Source organism: Hydra vulgaris, chromosome 05 (assembly GCF_038396675.1).
Source record: "Hydra vulgaris chromosome 05, alternate assembly HydraT2T_AEP".
NCBI lineage: Eukaryota > Metazoa > Cnidaria > Hydrozoa > Anthoathecata > Hydridae > Hydra > Hydra vulgaris.
This window is the reverse complement of record NC_088924.1, coordinates 37,945,304-37,961,979: the sequence shown is the minus strand read 5'-3', so window position 1 is coordinate 37,961,979 and position 16,676 is coordinate 37,945,304. Positions and strand designations below refer to the sequence as shown.

The window sequence follows — 16,676 nt, the reverse complement described above, 5'->3', positions numbered from 1 at the left end:
AAGTCTTAAGTGGAGTATGGCTGTGTCAGATGCGATAATTCGCGCCTGTTTACTTTATGAGTTCAAACTTGGAACCAAAGCTGCAGAAGCTTGTTGTAAGATATGCGCTGCTTTTGGGGAAGGTACCATAGCAGAACGGACGGGTCAAAAGTGATTAAAAAAATTTTCTTCTGGAAATGAAAACCTTGAAGATGAACCAAGATCTGGAAGACCATCCATCGTAAACAACGAGGATATCAAGCTGGCAATCGAGCAGGACTACAGTCAAACATGTCAGGACCTTGCCTTAAGATTTAATGTGAGTGATGAAACTATTCGTTTACATTTGCACCAACTTGGAAAACGTTGGAAGTTGAGCAAATGGGTACCTTATGAGTTGAGTGAAACAAACAAGCTACAGCGCTTAACCATTTGTTCTTCGTTGCTTTCCCGCCACAATTTAGTGCCATTTTTTGACTGGATGTTGACGTGCAACAAAAAATGGATTATGTACTGCAACAAAAAACGAACATATCATTGGCTAGCCAGTAACGATCTAGTACCGATGACTCCTAAACCAAGCATTCACCAGCAAAAGGTTTTACTGTGTGTATGGTGGACTACAGCAGGTATCGTTCACTATGAGTTGCTACCAAGTGGACAAACCATTACTGCTGAGATATACTCAGCCCAATTGGACAGAGTTTTGGATGCTCTTCACCAAAAATAAGCAGCTTTGGCAAACAGAAAAGGTGTTGTATTCCACCAGGACAACACCAGACCGCACACTGCAAAAATCACACAGGAAACTCTAGCACTCATATTCTTTACAATGGGAGATTCTACCTCACCCTCCGTATTCACCAGACCTTGCGCCAAGCGACTATCACCTGTTTTTGGCCCTGGATAATCATATGAGGAATCGACAGTTTGGAAATAAAGAAGATCTCAAAAATGAGTTAATTCAATTTTTTAGCTACCAAACTCAAGACTTTATAAAAATGGAATATACCAGCTTGTTTCACGATGGGAGAAAGTTATTCTTGCTTATATATATATATATATATATATATATATATATATATATATATATATATATATATATATATATACAGATTGCAAAGTTCAACTTTTTAAGTTTCAGCAGTCTAAACAGTTTGGGCGGTAGTTCCTCCTGGACTGTTATGATGTTTTCCTGAGAAATTCTGAAATGTTTTCCATTAGAAAAAAAAAGTTTCTTGATTTTAAATTAAACGGCGCTGTCTAAAATAATATCAATAATTTTAAAGACCTTGTCATTATGTCAGGTATGTTTTATCAAAGCCAACCCCAGGCAAATATTAGCTACACATGTTTACTACCTGTCATTAGCTCTTTGTATTAGTGAATTAATTATATTTGACCGCTTATTATCTATTATGTCTTAATTTAGATTGTGCAAGCTGCATGGTGTTTTTGTTGGAAGCTTGTCAACTTGTCAACAATTATTATACTGAAAATATCATGATACTTTGAAAATTTTTGTTAATTTGTCATGGCATGCCTTTATGATATGCCATGATAGATGAATTTTCTTGAATTCATGAAATGCTCGCAACCTGCTATATCAACATGAGCTGATAAAAAAAAAATTACTTCTCAAATGTTTACGCTATAAAAAAAGGTTGGTCATTTTTTTTTCTTTAATCGTTTCTATAGAAAATAGTGTGGTATTAACTTGGAAAACTTTAAATTAATTGTGTTTACTATCTTGTAAAAAGCCATTTTAGTCTAATTTTAGTTAAAATATATAATGCAAAACTTTTTCGGCATTGTGAAAAGTAAAAGATTGCAAACATTAAAAGATAATTTTTATTATATATTTTTATTTAATATTAAAATGTTACATTGACGTTATATTTATGTATTCATTTAATATTATAATTTGAAAATATTAAATAGCTGAATACTGACCATAATTCCAAGGATTAATTAATTTAGAATTTTAAATTTGTTGATAAAATTTATATATATATATATATATATATATATATATATATATATATATATATATATATATATATATATATATATATATATATATATATATATATATATATATATATATATATATATATTGTATATAAATCTTCTTGCTACTTCTTATTTTTATTATTATATAACTTCTAGAACTAAATAGTCTTCGTAAAGTTCCCCACAAATAAAAAAATATTTTTTTGGTTTGAATAAGTATATAAAAGCGATATATAATTGCATTTATGTTGTATATTTAAGATACACACATTAAACATTGACTGAGTGTTTTGGCTGAAACTTTGTTTTGCAAAGTATGCAAAGCATGGGGATTCCCATGGTTTGGAATCTATGCGAAGCATGACAATCTTCATGCTTTCTTTAGAAATAAGAAGTGAATTGCTGCTCCTTTTTGTTAATTATATAAGCATAATGTAATGAGCTTATCTTTGCAAATGAAGCTACATGTTGAATGATGATGCGTAACTTCATTAAAACTGTCAGCCGGTAATCTTCAACTAAGGTTGAATAATGATTCTTCAATTACTTATTTGAATAATAATCCTTTAGTGAAATGTTTTTTTTTTATATTGGCTTTAAATTTAAACCAAAACAATAATGAACAAGGGTTACTCTTTAAGAAGCCTTTTTAATGCTTGTAATGAACAGGGGCGGGTTTGGTCACTTACCAAGGGGGGGGCTAAAGTTTAAAAAATTTAAAGACTGATTTAAAGACTTTGAGTTTATATAATATCCAATATCCTCAATAAAAGTTAAAGGTTCTAAAATATCTTTTTCGATACTGCAAGCAGTGTTTTTATCATTTTCAGATAATTGAGAAGTGCACGGTATCGGAATGGTTAAGTTCTCTGTTTTATTAACTTGTTCTGATAAAATGTGTTTCTTGTTAAAATATGTAGAAATATTGACTTGTTTTCTTTTTGCATTAGCTGGGTTTTTACCATTTCCATTGGCATTGCTCATTTGTTAAAAATTTTGTGTAAAACTTTAAACAAAACACATGACATACAACACATAAAACTTAAAAATATCCCTTAAAATTTAAAAAATTAAATTTAAAACTAAAAAACAAAAATAAAAGCACGGCTATAAACAAATACAGAAGAATAAACTACAATGCAAACTATATGACACCGCTTTATAATAACAATCTAAGTTGCAATGCATTATGGTTAAGAAACTTATTAACTTAAAAATGCAAGAAGCATTCAAGCGTTTTTCCAATAAAACTAAAACGAAGTTATGTTGCATAACTTATGTATATGCATTTATGCATAACTTTTGCATATAAAGATCATTGATATATTTTATTATTCGTTTTAAAAAATATATAACATTGTCCCAAGGGGGGGGCTACTACCCCCTTAGCCCCCCCCTTAAACCCGCCCCTGGTAATGAAATGGCCTTTTTAATGCTTGTAACGAAATAGCCTTTTTAATGCTTGTAATGAAATAGCTTTTTTAATGCTTGTAATGAAATGATTGTAATCGAAACGGAAACAAGTATGATACCCAATTTTTATTATCTTTTTGCTACCATTATCATTATATGATCTGTTGTTGATTTCGAAACATCTAAAGCTTTTTTAATTTTTTAGATAATTTTGAATTATATAATTTGTGTTGTCTTTTAATAAATTAAAATTAAATACATTATACAAATTAAATTAATTATACATACACTATATATTAATATACATTATAAATAAATTAAATACAAACTAAATACTATGCCCCAACCCAAACCCTGTGTAACAGCACTCTCTTACATGTTATTTCTAAATCAATCAATATAGCAGCTCTTGCATGTTTTTTGGAAATCAGTATGATGTCAGCTCTGCGCATTTTTTCTCTCAAAACCTCAATTTGAGCCATACTATCTTTTGCTTACCTTCATATGGCTGCCACAATTAATAACTACAATTTTAAGCTAATTTATCAACAAGGGAGTATATTAAATATAGGATTAGCTTTAGGATTTATCTTTTTTTATATAATAAAACACTTATTTGAAAATGTTATGAATTAATAAGTACTGGAATTAGGGCATCTAAACTGCTGTATTGTTGTCAAAATCGTTCTGAATATGCCACTGACCATGCAATGCAAAATTAAAAACATGATTATATAAACCGCATTTAATACAATTAATTAAATATAATTAAATATCTTTTATATATTAAATGCCATTAAATACCAGCTTACAAGTTAACTTAAAAGTTATACTTTTTAAGAAACTTTTTCTTCATCATTTTTTGTTGTAAAATTAACTTCACATTAAGTCGTTAACACATGAATTCATGAAAACTCATCTGCCATGACATAACATAAAGTCATGCCAGGACAAATATTAAAATTTTCAATGTATTATAACATATACATATAATAACGATAGCAAGTTGATCAACTTCCCATGAAAACAAGTTGTTGTTACCAAGCCCTAAATTAATACATATATTTTAGATTTGAAAACCACTAGTCATCAAGAAATATTAATATATAATTCTATGGGAAGTAGAATGACAACTGTTTGAAATTAAGTTTTTAATAATAAGTTAATATACAGCTGCCCATAAAATAAGGCATTCAACAATTCTGACCTAATAGTGTGACGTTGGCAAAAAATAGCAACTCAAACACAGTACAAGAGAAATAGAACAGAATAGTCTGCAGTAGTCACATACTAAAGACATTACACATTACGAATTGACTGGGACAGTTGTAGAACTCCAAAATTGATACTAAAAAGTTCGACCAGAAGGTTTGTGAGGTACTTAAAATTCATTACCATGCAATGTCCTTCAATAAAATAGTAGCAATCTAGACGAGGAACCAAATGTGCCAACAAAAAATTGGATACCAATGTTTGTGTATTTATGTCAGAGAAGGATGAAAACATTCCAGCAACGTAAAATGGAACTGACTGAATGAAAAGACTAAAGCTGTAACAAAAAATTGTAACAATATTACTTTCTATTTGAACTAATTGCCACAAGATATATATTTTAAATATTAAAAAATGTAGTATATTAGTAATATAGGTATTGTATTAGTAGTAAACAAATTATGTAATAATGTAACTATTGTATTTAAATAAATAGTTTGTATTTAAATAAATAGTTTGTGCATTATTAAATAAAACTACAACTATAACCAATTCCAAATTAATCAGCTAGAGTATGTAGAAATGTTAAATGTTTCTTTGCAAACTGCTTTAACATATGGTATCACAATATTTTATCTTGTTTCTGAAAAGGTATGGATATGAGCGGGGTAACGTTACAGAGTATTAATATAAAATTAACAATAAATTATAATATTCTGGATTTAAGCAGTCATTGAAGCTTTTTTGCTCTTTAACACACTTTGTTTTCTATCAACTCCAAACATATGCTTGCAGCTTTATTTGCTGTTTATTACAAAAAAAAGTAACTCCAAAAAACAAAAGCATCAAACAATAACAAAAACCATTACAATTTTGAAAAGTTAAAAAAAATAAAAAGCATTATAATGGTTTCAGGGAGTAAAACCATAAATAATAAAAAACAAGTAATTTTTGTTTTTTGGTCCTTTATCTACTAATAATACTTAAATTTTATTAAAATACAAAAAGTATTTTATGAAAAAACACAACACAACTGATGAACTCTTCTCCTTAAAATGCTGTTAACTTTTAAGTTTTAATTTTATGTATTTTTAACACTATTTTTACAATATTATAATATAATTTTCAATTGTTGTTTTCAATTGTTCTTAAACAAATTAGTACAATTAGTAAAGTATAACAAGTAAAGTTTAACAAGTAAAGTATAAAAAATAAATTTAACAAGTAAAGTTATACAGTTTTTTTATTTTTATTTATTTAGATTTACTCCAAACTGTTTGGAGTAAATCTAAATAAATAAAAATAAAAAAACTGTATAACTTTACTTGTTAAATTTATTTTTTATACTTTACTTGTTAAACTTTACTTGTTATACTTTACTAATTGTACTAATTTGTAACCTTGTTTGGCATGTTTGGCTTGTAACCTTGTTTGGCAAACAAGGTTACAAGCAATCCTTTAAGTTGTGAGTTACTAGAAAACAAATAATATTGTTAAAAATGTAGGTTGCATGAGTCAGGAAAACATGATGGGAGAGAGTTCCAAAAGAGTTGAAGTGCAAAAAGAAAAATTAGACAAATAAAAATTTGCAGAGCATGTAGGGACATTTACAGTATAAAGATGAGACTTTGCTGAATGATGAGTCAAGCAAGAAAGAGTTTTAATTGATGGAACTAGAGTTGATACCTCTTTTGAGCAGCAACCAAAATAATATTTATGGAAGAGAGAAAAAGATGAAACTTTATGTCAAGGGGAGAGAGTCTCAAGCTTGACAGATAAAGCAGGTCAAACTACATTTTAAATGTAGTTTGACCTGCTTTATCTGTTAAGAGTGTCATTTACAATGTCATTTACAATGCATTACAATGTCATTTACAATGCATTTACAATGCATACATTACAAAATGTCATTTACAATGCATTTTAGGACCTAGTCTAGAAGAGAAAGAGCATCATTGTGATACCATATAACATCAAATTAGAGGGCCTTTCTCAAATTTTTAGATCAATGTTGTAATACGATCCTTAATTAGCATAAAATTCTCTATCAAAATTAATCATAAAATGATTGGGGTAGGCAACTGAAACAGTGCCTAAAGTTTAACAAGTAAAGTTTAACAAGTAAAGTATAACAAATGACTAAAATATAATTTATCAGTTTTAAAACGCATAAAACATAAATTTAAATTTTTTTTTTATATTCATTAAGGATTATTAAATCAATTAAACAGATTCCCAACATCCATTTTCATCAAAATACCAGCCGGTTTAATAAAACTATTTATTCTAATTGCGGATGTGAAGTAAACCAACTGAAAGTTACGTCGTTGTCATTAGCTAGAACCCAGACCAGCCGGTTTTCTAGCTGCTAGAGCTAAAGATCCAGCAGCCGGTACCGTAGCCACTGCGGATTATTTTTGTTATTTGAGTTTATACCTAACGGAAACAAGGCTACTTTTTTAACAATAGATTTAACCTACCTAACGGATGCTTTACGCCATATCTGCGCATGCGTAACGCTTGTGCAGAACTGAATGTCTGCTTATTTAACGATCTACTTATTTAACGCGACAACGGATGTGATATGTTATTACAGCACGCATACATCAACTACCAAATAAAATATCTACGAAAAGTAAACTATAAAACTATATATATTTAACCAATACTAATAAATATATAATATAAATATAATAAGATTTTAATTTTAGTTTACAAGTTTGTTTCTTATTGTTAAAAGCCATACTTTTTTTTTTTTTTTTTTTTTATATTTTTTAGGTGCCCCAAGAAGTCCTAATGGTCTTGTCACAGAGCACCACGGAAGTGCATTTAACCAGGAAGTTCACGTCTCCTTCCTTACCGTGACGCGAACCATACTTCCGAATGTAATTAACGTCTTTTTCCACGCTAACCAAAAAATAATTTTTGGTTCCAAAAAGGTCAAGGACGTTTAAAATGTAAACTGAACGTACGTTTTTTCTAAATTCAGTGTTTGCTGGGTTTGCTGTCTGACTTTTTTCATTAATTTAAATGGAAAACAGAATTTACGGAAATTGTATAATTTTACGGAGAAAGTGCTGTCTCCTTGCTGCTGGACTTTTACCGTTGAATCTACGGTAAATATTTACCAGCACACACGGCTAATTTTTATGGTGCTATGGTGACTTAACGCAGTTTTAATTTTTTAATGGAAGATGTGACATACAATTGACATTACTGTCACTAAACGTTTGTATTTTCTACTTTTAGATTATGATTTCTTGACAACTGATAAACTATATTTTTATCTTTCTTGTAAAACATGCCAATTATCATACCAATATATATACATTATTAGTAAGGAAGGAAGCGTTAGCTTCCTGGTTAAATGCTATTCTGCAGAACTCTGTGTTAAGACCGGAATATTTAGAGAATCTAAATAAATAATAACAAAAAGAGTATAATTTAAAATAAGTTCTTCCAATTTTTAATACACTACAATAAGCACACGGCGAATACTAAAGAGAAAATATTAATTTATTTGTTTTTGTGTTTAATAAAATTAAAGTTTAAAGCCAATATTTAAAAAGGAACAGAATTAATAAAGTTTAGTAACTGTAACTGGCTTGCTCTTAGAAACAAACGCTCCTAAATATCAGATCTAATTTAGGTCAACTGAAATCGTGAAGATTGCAATTAATTACAACTAGATGCCTAAACTTATTTAAAATGTATGTAAAAGTTACGCACGCGCAACCATGATTTTAAAAAAATTAGGTTTCGGTTAAGGGATATGACTCCAAAATTTCTAAATAAGCTTTATCACTATTATCTAATAATGATTAAATCAGTTTTACTTTTTTTATTAGGAATAAAAAACAATATTCCTTTTATTAGATAAATAATTAACTAGGCAATATGAAATTGTATTTAGTATTTTAAAATATAATTTGTAATTTTTTTATTTGTAAATTGTTACAAATTTAATATCTTTATAATTACAAATGTTCTTAATATATATTATAATTATTTCTACCACTTATTAATGTAAGTTAGATCAAATTTTGCAGATCATGTCTGTGCATGACAGGCAAGACCCGTAAACACGCCTATGTTATTATTATATGTTTTATGAAACATTAGAGTTGCTGTAGGTTAAATATCAAAAATGAATAGGATAAGTACCACAAGACTTTCACTTTCACATTGACGAAAACATAGTTACTTTAAAAGCAGAAAAGGATTTAAACTCAATTACTTCTCTAAGCTACGCTTCTTTTATTAAACATAAGAATTAATGGATTCATAATGATTTTCTTATCGGATTAACTTTTTTACTTAAGTTTATTCTTTTACTAGCATACTTCATACGCTTTTGTTTTTTTTAAAAAAAGTTCTTCATCATAAGAAAATTAAATTTAGTTATTTTCAAGATTTAACTAGCAATAAGGCTAATTTTTTGCTCAGATTGAAAAAGTGCAAATAATTTTTGAATAAAGAGATATTTTATTAAAGCTACTACCATACGAAACCATATTTAAAAAAAATGATATTTTGGTTCCTTTTGTTTTGGATTTTGATTCATTTAATTTATGGTGAGCAAACTTATTTATTAATGAAATGTTTAAATGTTTAAGTTGTCTCGATTGTTGCAATAAGTGCAAACATGTTGTTTTTTTTTTGTTCATTTATCTTTACGATGTTGTGATTCAATATAACTAATACAAATTTATAATGTTTATAAAAAGTATAATGGTAGGATAAAAAAAAATTAAAATCTCACAATTTTATCGAATACGAAAAAATATAACTGCAGGTATCATTAATATTAAAAGAACGCGGGAAACCCTGCAAGTTTCCAAAACCAGATTTCATCAAGAAACCGCTCGTACTAGTAATACTTTTTGTTTTTTCGTTTTACATGTTTCTAATTTAACAAAATATAATGGTAGTTCATTTTATATTGGATTCACATAAAATAAAATGTAAGATAATAAATAATTGATAAATGCTAGATTTTGTACACATAAATATATGATTAGGCATAAATAAAATTATTGTTGGTTTATATATTTTTTATATTGATATTTGTTATTGAAGTTTTTGGAATTTTCGTTTCAACGTTATTTTTGGTTCTAGTTTCAGTATTAGTTTAGTGTAAGTTCATATAATTGTTTATAATTAAAACGAATTTTTTTGTAAGACTTTCAAACAATTTAGGTTATCTAATTTTGTAATTATGGCATTTCTGGATATCAGCTCATTATAGAGATAGGGACTGCGATATGAAATTGTGAAAAGCGATAGTTCTCTTTTTCAAAATCGGTACATTAAAGTTTCTTACTTCTCGAGTGTCATATCTAATTCTAATGCTTTTAAAGAAATCATTTGAGAAATGATGTATAAATAGTTTAACAGACAATCTACATTTATAATATAATATTTACTTAATTTATAACGCTGTTGCTTATGTATGCATTTTTTGAGCTGTATTTTTCTAAATATATTAAAGCGAAGTCTTGACAAAAATAAAACGCGAAAAAAGATGCATTCATTACATTTATTATTCTTGGGACCCAATCGGAACCTCAAAAAAAGACGAAAAAAGAAAGCGAGTCAACTGTTTTTTACTTGTTTTATACTTGTCTTATAGTCCGTGCAAACTTTTAAAATGATTATGAATAATCGAGCAAAAGAAGAAAGGTTGCAATTAATTACAACTAAATGTCTAACCTTTTTTTAAATGTAAGTAAAAGTTACGCACGCACAACCATGATTTTACTTTATTCTAAGCAATTTTTTAAAACAATATTCCTTTTACTAGATAAATAATTAACTAGGCAATATGAAATTGTATTTAGTATTTTAAAATATAATTTGTAATTATTTTATTTTGTAAATTGTTACAAATTTAATATTTTTATAATTACAAATGGTCTTAATATATATTATAATTCTTTCTACCACTTAATAATGTAAGTTAGATCAAATTTTGCAGATCATGTCTGTGCATGACAGGCAAGACCCGTAGACACGCCTATGTTATTATTATATGTTCTATGAAACATTAGAGTTGCTGTAGTGGAAATATCAAAAATGCATACGGATTAGTACCACAAGACTTTCACTTTCACATTGACGAAAACATAGTTACTTTAAAAGCAGAAAAGGATTTAAACTCAATTACTTCTCTAAGCTACGCTTCTTTTATTAAACATAAGAATTAATGGATTCATAATGATTTTCTTATCGGATTAACTTTTTTAAGTTTATTCTTTTACTAGCATACTTCATACGTTTTAAAAAAAAAAAAAAATTCTTTATCATAAGAAAATTAATTTTAGTTATTTTCAAGATTTAACTAGCAATAAGGCTAATTTTTTGCTTAGATTGAAAAAGTGCAAATAATTTTTGAATAAAGAGAAATATTTTATCAAAGCTACTACGTTACAAAACCATATTTAAAAAAATGATATTAGAACCCGTATTACCCCACCAGTGGGGTAATTTGGATATTTGAAAAGATATTTGAAAGTTAGTTGTTGAAAATATATTTACGTTCTACTCATTGTGAAGTTATTGTATGCACCCTGAATGTAAAGAAAAATAAAAAAAATTTTTATGGTGATTATTAACAAAAAAAAATTTATAATAAAAAATAATTATATCTAAAATTGTATCCATATTACTAGGGTTCCTAAATCTTAGGATTTGCCCGGAGATCTCCAAATTTTAGGGCAAAAAAGAAGGTTCCGGGGGATTTCTGAAAAAAACAAACATAAAATCTTCTCTTTTTGGAGGTTTTTATTTAATTTTTTTTAAAATTCCATATTTAATACTTAAATTTTGAGTATATATAGAGCTGAAAATGTAAAAAACTACTAAATGTAAAATATTTTTAGTCACCAATTTTTTAAAATGCTCACTCAACACGTGTTCTGTTCTCTTCATTACACATTATTGAAAAATACGCGCGCATCCAAACTTGCAAAAACGAAAGTCGCGACCGTTAAATTACATTGAGGTTATCAAGTATTTTTGTTACTACTACACAAGAGATTATTCCTTGAATTTAAAGTTTAAAGTTTAAAGTAAAAGAATTGCCACACTTTCAATAACGTCATCCAAAAAAAATGTTTGCTAGTTTAAGAAAGGGAGAAATGAGTGTGAAGCCAAAATCAAAATTTGCCCAGCTAGATCATTCATTTCTGTTTCTCACAAAGATAAACAAATTTCCTTATGTTAATCTTATTTATCTAATGCATCTTACAATAATAAATAAGTCAAGATTACGTAAATTACGTAACCTTTGACCTTTTATTAGTCTCAATACCAAGAGTAAAAAGTTTTCAGTTGGATGAAACTTGACAGTATCCCTATTTGGGATCAAGTTAAAGACTCAATTTTATTTGTAAACGAAAAAGCCCTCTTTTTATGTCAATAATTAATTGAGCCATGACCAATTTTTTAACTTATGAGTTCCATAAGTAATTGTTATCAAACAGAGACTTGAAAAAGATGGGTTCAACAAAAAGTATCGTTGTATAGTATAACTCATCATTTGTAAAAGTAAAATTCATCTTCCAAAGTTCATAGTTCTTGCTTTGGTCTCACAAATAATTGGTTGATAACAGTGAAATTGATAACTGATTCAAGTGATTAGTTAGATACGAGTGAATAATCGTTACAAGATGACCAACCCTCAGAATCAGGGTCGGTATTGGGCAAAACCAACCTAACTGCCAACCTGAAAGTGTTTGAGGTCGGCAAAATATTACCGACCTCGTTTCTATGTCTTATGGTCAGAACGTATTTGCGATTAAAATTAGGTTAATTTTAATTGCAAAATTAGCAATTTGTATTAAAAAAACAAACGGCATTTTAAGAAAACGTTTTTTATTTGTTTAATTCTCATAAAAGGGGTCCACTCTTGTACTACCTCGCTAAATAATAGGGATTCCCATTAATTTAACACGTATTGTAAAATCTCCTCTTTTCAGTGATTACCATATGGCAAACCTACATATTACCCCACCCCACCCTACTTAAAATTATCTCTACCCTACTTAAAATTATCTCCAAATTCAAATCTCCACTTTCCAGGTTTTAATATAATTTCTTAAGCGCGTAAAACTAAAAAGCAAGGTGGTAACGTTCTTTTTTACATTAATGAATCCTTGCGGTTCATTAATAGGCCTGATTTAACTGTTTCTGATGGGGATAAAGAGGTTTTGACTATTGAAATTATAACCCAAAATTCTAAAAGTATAATTTTAAGTTGTTTTTATCACCCACCGTCTGGCGTAATAGAAAATTTTAATGAATTTTTGCAAAATGATATAATTAAAAAAGGTATACCTGAAAAGAAATTCAACTACATAATTGGTGATTTTATTTTAAATTGCTACGATTACCACGCTAACAACAACATTAAAAAATTTTATAATGATACTTTTGAATATGGAGCGATACCGTTAATAAACAAACCTACTAGAGTTACATCATCATCAGCCTCATTATTAGACAATATAATTACTACAGATATTTTTAACTTATCCTTAAAAAAAGGCATAATTAAAAGTGACGTCTCAGATCACTTTCCAATTTTTTTTTCTATAAACGTAGACAATAGGGTGGAGTGAATTTTAGTTTTTTTTACAATTCGTTTAGCCTGGGTGTGCAAAAGTTGTCTATTCATTTCAGAAATACTCTGGAAAAATATCAATGCTCTAGGAAATTATCTTGAGGTTCCTCAAGACCTCTAAAATTTTAATGGGTCCCTAATATTATGTAAAAAAAAGTTTTTCAAAAGTATGTCATGTTGGGTCTCAAAAGAAGCAAAATTTTATAAAAATTTCAAAAATAACAATTATTTAAAAAAAAAAATTGTTTTTTTATTTTTATAAAAAAAATAACCTTTTAAACTAAAAATGAAAAAAGTTTATTTTTTTAAATTATAATTTCAAATCTTAAATAATAATTTTTTTATAAAATAATTGTTATTTTTGAAATTTTTATAAATTTTTGCTTCTTTTGAGACCCAACATGACATACTTTTGAAAAATTTTTTTTTACATAATATTAGGGACCCATTAAATGTTTAAAGGTCTTGAGGAACCTCAAGATAATTTCCTAGAGCATTGATATTTTTCCAGAGTATTTCTGAAATGAATAGACAACTTTTGCACACCCAGGCTAAACGAATTGTAAAAAAAACTAAAATTCACTCCACCCTAGTAGACAACTTAAAACTGCTCCATCAAAATAAACTTCTCATTAAGCGATTTTTTACAGAAACAAATTGCATAGCATTCAAGGAACAATTATCTTTACTTCATTGGAATCTTATTAATGATTCTAATGACGCTAATTTAGCCTACAATTCGTTTTTAAAAACCTTTTTTGAAGTATATGATATTAATTTTCCGAAATATAAAATGTTAAAAAAAAAGAAAGATATAACGTCGCCATGGATTACAAAAGATTTCAAAAAATGTTCTAAAATCAAATCATTCGAAAATAAAACAATTTACAAGACTTATGTTAAAAAATTTGAAGTCCAAAGAAAAGTGTTAAAAAAAAATTATTACATAAATTTACTAGAAAACATAAAATTCAAAACATGGGACCTTTTAAGAGAAATTATAGGCAGTAAGAAATCAAAGACAGACTCTTCACCAAATGCCATCAAAATCAATGATGAAATTTTTTATGATCCGAGAGTGATAGCTGTTAAAATGAACGCACTTTTTATTTTAGTTGAAAAAAATTTAGCTAACAATATTCAAATTGAAACAAAAAAAGTTAATAATTTTAATTTTCCTCTAATGTCTTGTCTAGATTCTCTTGAATTATCTTTTGATGAGTTTGATCAAGCATTTAAAATGCTTAAGTCAAATAAGTCAATAGGTCATGATGATATTAGCGGAAACGTGGTTATTAACTCATATGAAACCATTAAAAATATTCTATATAAAGTATTTAAATGTTCAATTGATCAAGGAATATTTCATGATCAGTTGAAAATAGCAAAAGTTACGCCAATATTTAAATGAGGAGAGATGTTGAATGTCAGTAATTAAAGTCCTATCTCTGTTCTCTCTGTTTTTTCTAAAATTTTAGGAAGAATTCTTTATAACACAATTTTCCAACATCTGTCTCAAAATAATATATTATATAAAAATCAATAGAGGGTTTTATCAAAAGTGTTTAAGAAAAATAACTCTACTGAGCACGCTGTTCTAAAAATAACTCAATATATTACAGATTCATTTGAAAAGTCTAAATTTTCTTTAGGCATTTTTGTTGACTTATCAAAAGCGTTTGATATGATTGATCATAAATCCTTTTCAAAAAACTAAATATTATGGAATCACAGGAAAATTTCTTAGGCTAATAAAAAGTTATTTACACAATAGAAACAATTTGTTCATTTCGACCATTCATCGCGATCTCAATTATTAGAAATAACTTGCGGAGTTCCTCAAGGATCTGTACTAGAACCTCTTCTTTTTCTCATTTACATAAACGACATTCTATGAAGCATCCAATTTGATGACGGTTATGTTTGCTGATGACACAGTTTTATTTTTCTCATAGCGACATAACGACACTATTTTCTTGTATGGACAATGAACTAATGAAAGTTTCTCAATGGTTTAAATTAAACAAACTTACTCTGAATATTGAAAAAATAAAATGGTCTCTTTTTCATTCTAACTCTAAATAACATCTACTTTCAATCAATCTTCCTCCTCTTTTTATTGATGGCGTTCTAATTAAGAGAGCAACATGTACAAACTTTTTAGGAGTTTTAATTGATGAAAATCTCACATGGAAAAAACATAACAAAAACATTACCTGTAAAATTTCAAAAAGTATAGGTATATTATAAAAAGCAAGAAGTATGTTAAATAAACATATTTAAACTCAACTATAGCACTCATTCATTCATTGCCTCATAAACTATGCGAATGCGGTTTAGGGTAATGTTAATAAAAGGAAATTAGTACCTCTTCATCGCCAGCAGAAACATACTGCACGTCTTATTGAGTTTAAAGACCGTTTTTCACATGCTAAGCCTCTTTTTATTGAAATGAATATTTTAAATATATTTCAACTAAATATTTTTAATGTACTGTGTTTTATGTTTAAATGTAAAACTCGTACAGCTCCGGTTTCTTTTCACAATTTATATTCCTTAAAAAAAAAATATATATATAATTTACGAAATGATAATTTCCTTCTTCAACCAGTTTTCAGAACCAATTTAGGCAAGTTTTGTATTTCTTTTCGAGGGGCGTTTCTCGGGGCGTTTCTTTTGTATTTCTTTCGAGGGGCGAACAATATAGTTTTAAAACATTTTGATTTTTTTAAGACTGGAACTTTTTCGCATTTAAAAGGAAATTGAAAAATATCATTCTCTCAATTGAAAACATATTTATATATTTTTAAATTTAGTTATTTTGATTTATTTATAATGTTTTTACGAATTCATATATAAAAAATATTTGTTTGACTATATACTTGTATATTTAAATTTTGTTTTATTAATTTTATTTTTGTGTATCATGTTATTTTAATTTATACATTTTATATCTATCAAGTCTTGTATTTTAAGTATTTATATAAAACGTTAATTTTTACTTCTAACTTTAGTCTTATATACTTTATTTGACCGTCTTATTTATTTTATACACATTACAAAATTGTTTTAAACACGTAACGATTGTTAGCGGTTCTTGATGACAAGATCATCTGATCTTCTGCAAGTCTCCGCGTTCTTATGTTATATGCAACAAGATTTGTAATTTTTTATTGATATGCATTTTTCTTTCATTTATTTTATTGTATTAGTTATTGTGAAGAAATAAAAGAACAAAAACAAAAAAAAAATTAAAAAAATCTCGATAAGGTCCGTGCAAATTAAAAAAGTTAGTTAAAACCACGTGGCGCTTTTTTTTTTTTTTTTTTTTTTTAAATATGTAATTTTCTTTTAAATATGTATTTAAAAAAAAAAAAAAAAAAAAAAATTTCTCATAAACATTTAAAAATCGAATTTAAATGTTATAATTTTTTAC

At 27.5% G+C, this 16,676-nt stretch overlaps 1 protein-coding gene across 1 annotated transcript in view; it reads left to right on the top strand.

The window, feature by feature from the left end:
- The first annotated feature begins 8,962 nt into the window (after positions 1 to 8,962).
- The window catches only part of LOC136080836 (serine-rich adhesin for platelets-like), an 82,286-nt gene continuing 74,572 nt past the window's right edge, over positions 8,963 to 16,676 (top strand). The window contains 1 exon segment of the mRNA XM_065798094.1: positions 8,963 to 9,191. Coding sequence (XP_065654166.1) covers positions 9,143 to 9,191 — 49 coding nt within the window. The 5' untranslated portion in view covers positions 8,963 to 9,142.